This window comes from Triticum aestivum, chromosome 4B (genome assembly GCF_018294505.1).
Source record: "Triticum aestivum cultivar Chinese Spring chromosome 4B, IWGSC CS RefSeq v2.1, whole genome shotgun sequence".
Lineage (NCBI taxonomy): Eukaryota > Viridiplantae > Streptophyta > Magnoliopsida > Poales > Poaceae > Triticum > Triticum aestivum.
This window is the reverse complement of record NC_057804.1, coordinates 39,874,751-39,879,652: the sequence shown is the minus strand read 5'-3', so window position 1 is coordinate 39,879,652 and position 4,902 is coordinate 39,874,751. Positions and strand designations below refer to the sequence as shown.

The 4,902-nt window shown below is 56.5% G+C and overlaps 1 protein-coding gene across 1 annotated transcript; it reads left to right on the top strand.

The window, feature by feature from the left end:
* Nucleotides 1-750: 750 nt before the first annotated feature.
* Nucleotides 751-1,922, top strand: LOC123094356 (mitogen-activated protein kinase kinase 9-like). Its single transcript, XM_044516379.1, has one exon. It carries the CDS (start codon nucleotides 830-832, stop codon nucleotides 1,832-1,834), a length of 1,005 nt encoding a protein of 334 aa, XP_044372314.1. The 5' UTR covers nucleotides 751-829; the 3' UTR covers nucleotides 1,835-1,922.
* Nucleotides 1,923-4,902: the final 2,980 nt, after the last annotated feature.

Below are 4,902 nucleotides of genomic sequence, written 5' to 3'. Positions count from 1 at the left end.
GGTGGAGGACGCCGTGGTGAGGTTCCCCATTCGTGCGGATCAGCGACGGCGCGGCTGTGGCCTGGACGGCGAGGCGTGGGCACGGCGCGGTGCGGGCGGGACGGGCGCCATGCGCCAGGTCCAGAAGCCATGGCTGGTCGAGTTGCTCGAGACGCCCGGCAGGCCACACTGGTCCTGGTCTCCGGCGAAGGGGATGGAGTCCACGCTGCTGTCCGTGGCGGCAAGCAGCGCCGTGGCAAGGGCGGCGAGCAGGAGGGCCGAGGGCGGAGGCGGCGAGCGGCAGGCGAGGCGGCCTGCCCTGCGGTGACGAGTGGATAAGTGCGTGGGTGGGGCCAATGAGTGGACATTTTCTCGTTCACAAGGAAAAAATTTCGCCGGCAGCCCCCCAGGAGATGCTCTTAAGTATATAGGATACTAAAAAAATCCCAAAGATCCTCATGTGTTGTTGTTCTGAAATCATCATTCTCCAGGTTATTGATTTCCTGTCAATTTCAACATGTAGGTCTCCAGCCAGCTTGAGTATATCCACCAAACTCCTAAAATAGCAGAGATATAAATTCCATGCATATCCACATCTCTCATAAGGTAGTCGGCTAAGCTAATTAAGAATTGCCATTTTCACATTGCTTTCCAAGGAAAGATTTAAAAAGGACGGCCGTTACTCGTCACAATCTCAGCCGCCACAATTTTCAGTATAAAGCATACCTGAATTCCAATATCACGATCCCTCCTCCATCATTCCCCCCTGAATTCGAAGGCTCGATCCAAAATCATCAATCAGCTTCGAAATTCGATCTTAAGAGTTCAGACGCACAAGGCGATCAATCTAATGGCGGCCGCCCGAGAAAGACGTCTGCCGCAGCTGCACCTCACGCTCGACGCCCCAACGTGGGCCTTCCGGTGCCCGGCCCCGGCGCCGGTCACCGCGGCGACGCCGTCCACCTCGGCGGCTCGGCCGGACGGCGAGTTCCGCCTGAGCGACTTTGACATGCTCAAGGTCCTTGGACGCGGGAACGGCGGGACCGTCCATAAGGTCTCGCACCGCCGCACGTCGGCGCTGTACGCGCTCAAGATCATTCACCGCGGCCATCCCGGCGCCGGCGAGGAGGTGGACGTCGTCCGCCGCGTCGACTCGCCTCACATCGTCCGGTGTCACTCGGTACTCCCGACGGCGTCCGGCGACTCTGCTTTGCTCCTCGAGCTGATGGACGGCGGTTCGCTCGATTCGCTCGTCCGCGGCGGCCAGGGAGGCTTCCCGGAGGCGGCGCTGCCGGAGGTGGCGGCGCAGGCGCTGTCCGGCCTGGCGTACCTCCGCTCACGCCGCGTCGTCCACCGGGACATGAAGCCGGCGAACCTCCTGGTCAACAGGGCCGGGCAGGTCAAAATCGGCGACTTCGGCATCGCCGAGGTCGTCTCCCGGGCCGGCAAGTACCGCGCGGCATACGAGGGCACCGCCGCCTACATGAGCCCCGAGCGATTCGACACGGAGCGGTTGCACGACGGCGAGGGGAACCGCGTCGACCCCTACGCCGCCGACGTGTGGGGGCTGGGCGTGACCGTCCTGGAGCTTCTGATTGGGCGCTACCCGCTGCTCCCCGCCGGGCAGGAGCTGACCTGGGCGGCGCTCATGTGCGCCATCTGCTTCGGTGATCTGCCGGCACTTCCCGATGGCGCGGCGTCGCCGGAGCTCCGGAGTTTCGTGTCCGCCTGCCTGCAGAAGGACCACCGGAGGCGGCCATCTGCCGCGGAGCTCCTCGCGCACCCGTTCGTCGCCGGGAGGGACGTGGCAGCAGCGAGACATGCGCTCCGGGAAGTGATCGAGCAGCGCGTGTAGATATTGGACTGTCCGTTCTCAAACTGTAGCCAAACATTTGCACAGCTGCAGATACAGATAGTGGAAGAACACTAAAATTTTAAATCGACCAGATAGTTTAATATGGTACAACAGTTTTGGTGTCTATCCGTTGCATTATTTCTGTCGACAAGATTACAGATCATCAATTTGACATCGCTAACCAGGGAACGTCATTTTTGTAAGCAATCCCAGTGAACACTCTTACAGCAAGTCTAGTAGAGCCCTCGAACCCTCAAACCCCTAAAAATAAATGCCTTTTTACAGTTTTCGTCGAAAAAAAGTCGTAGACTAGAACCTCTAAACTCTCAAACCCGTAAAAAAATTTAGAGCTCCAACCCTCAAACTGTTTCCCAACCTGTAGAAGTGAGGGTTGAGAGGAAAAACTTCCCCCAACCCGCACTCTTTCGTCTCGCGCGGGAGGGAAGTTTCGTCCCGCCTCCCGGCTCCTCCCGCCGCCTCGCCCCCCGCCGGCCATGGAGGCCTCCGCCGCCGCCGCCGCGCCCGCCCCGCCCGCCTCCAAGGTCGCCAGCTCGTCCCCGGCCGTGAAGAAGCCGCGGAAGAAGCCCGCGGTGCGGAAGAAGCCCGCGGCCCCGCCCTTGGCCCCGTCCGCCGCCATCGCCGAACCTCCTCCCGCCGTGCACGAGGTGTTCGAGGAAATGGCAACCCCATCCTCGTTCATGGACCTCCTCCTGTTGGGGAACGTTGCAGAAAACAAAAAAATTCCTACGGTTTCACCAAGATCAATCTATGAGTTCATCTAGCAACGAGAAAGAGGAGTGCAGCTACATACCCTTGTAGATCGAGCGGAAGCGTTCAAGAGAACGGGGTTGAGGGAGTCGTACTCGTCGTGATCCAAATAACCGGAGATCCTAGCGCCGAACGGACGGCACATCCGCGTTCAACACACGTACGGTCAGTGTGACGTCTCCTCCTTGATCCAGCAAGGGGGAAGGAGAGGTTGATGAAGATCCAGCAGCACGACGGCGTGGTGATGGATGCAGCAGGGATCCCGGCAGGGCTTCGCCAAGCTTCTGCGGGAGGGAGAGGTGTAGCGAGGGGAAAGGGAGGCGCCAAGTGCAAGGGTGTGGCTGCCCTCCCTCCCCCTTCTATATATAGGGTCCCCAGGGGGGCGCCGGCCCTAGGAGATGGGATCTCCTAGGGGGGCGGCGGCCAAGGGGGGTGCCTTGCCCCCTAAGGCAAGTGGAGGCGCCCCCTCCCCGCTGGTTCCCCTCCCACTTCAGCCCATGGGGCCCTCCGGGATAGGTGGCCCCACCCGGTGGACCCCCGGGACCCTTCCGGTGGTCCCGGTACAATACCGGTGACGCCCAAAACTTTCCCGATGGCCGAAACTCGACTTCCCATATATATGTCTTTACCTCCGGACCATTCCGGAACTCCTCGTGACGTCCGGGATCTCATCCGGGACTCCGAACAACTTTCGGTTTGCTGCATACTAATATCTCTACAACCCTAGCGTCACTGAACCTTAAGTGTGTAGACCCAACGGGTTCGAGAGACACGTAGACATGACCGAGACGGCTCTCCGGTCAATAACCAACAGCGGGATCTGGATACCCATGTTGGCTCCCACATGCTCCTCGATGATCTCATCGGATGAACCACGATGTCGAGGATTCAAGCAACCCCGTATACAATTCCCTTTGTCAATCGGTATGTTACTTGCCCGAGATTCGATCGTCGGTATCCCAATATCTCGTTCAATCTCATTACCGGAAAGTCACTTTACTCGTACCGTAATTCATGATCCTGTGACCAGACACTTGGTCACTTTGAGCTCATTATGATGATGCATTACCGAGTGGGCCCAGAGATACCTCTTCGTCATACGGAGTGACAAATCCCAGTCTCGGTCCGTGTCAACCCAACAGACACTTTCGGAGATACCCGTAGTATACCTTTATAGTCACCCAGTTACGTTGTGACGTTTGGTACACCCAAAGCACTCCTACGGTGTCCGGGAGTTACACGATCTCATGGTCTAAGGAAAAGATACTTGACATTGGAAAAGCTCTAGCAAACGAACTACACGATCTTGTGCTATGCATAGGATTGGGTCTTGTCCATCACATCATTCTCCTAATGATGTGATCTCGTTATCAATGACATCCAATGTCCATAGTCAAGAAACCATGACTATCTGTTGATCAACGAGCTAGTCAACTAGAGGCTCACTAGGGACATGTTGTGGTCTATGTATTCACACGTGTATTACGATTTCTGGATAATACAATTATAGCATGAATAAAAGACAATTATCATGAACAAGGAAATACAATAATAATCCTTTATTATTGCCTCTAGGGCATATTTCCAACAGTCTCCCACTTGCACTAGAGTCAATAATCTAGTTACATTGTTGTAAGGGCATATTTATCCCCAAGATGTTTTGGTGATTGATGACAATGCTTGTGCGGACTAATCGTGTGCGTTAAGTTCTTTCAGAGATTCATCCTTTGGCACGAGGCGATTATCTCCCCTCGGTGATTTATTCAAGACGGTGTAGCTCCTTCGTTTCGTTATTGGTGGACTAGTTTCGTAGGAGTCACCGTACTATCAAGAGGGGATCTGCTTTGGTAAGGCTAGGGTGGAATCAACACGTACACATCCATATCACACCCGTCGTTTTCCTTCTGCTTCATTGGAGCTACCCTTTTTCCCCTGAGTATGCTTTGTCCTGCCCCAGCGGTAGTACCGCCGAAGCACCCCAGCGGTAGTACCGCTCCCAGAGCGGTAGTACCGCTCCCAAGCGGTAGTACCGCTTGTGGTCTTCGGCCGTAGTACCGCAGTGCTTCCGGGCTACTGCCGCCTCGATTCGAGAATGAAGTTTTTCGTGTCGGGTTTTGCGGTACTAAGTGCGGTAGTAGTGGCGGTAGTACCACGCCTACCCCCACGGTAGTACCCCCCTGGGGTCAGGACCCTGTCAGCGCGGCAGTACCGCTGGGTAAGAGCGGTAGTACTGCCCTAAGCGGTAGTACCGCCCTGCCCAAGCGGTAGTACCGCTCTGTGCGGGGCTGCTTAGTGGGATA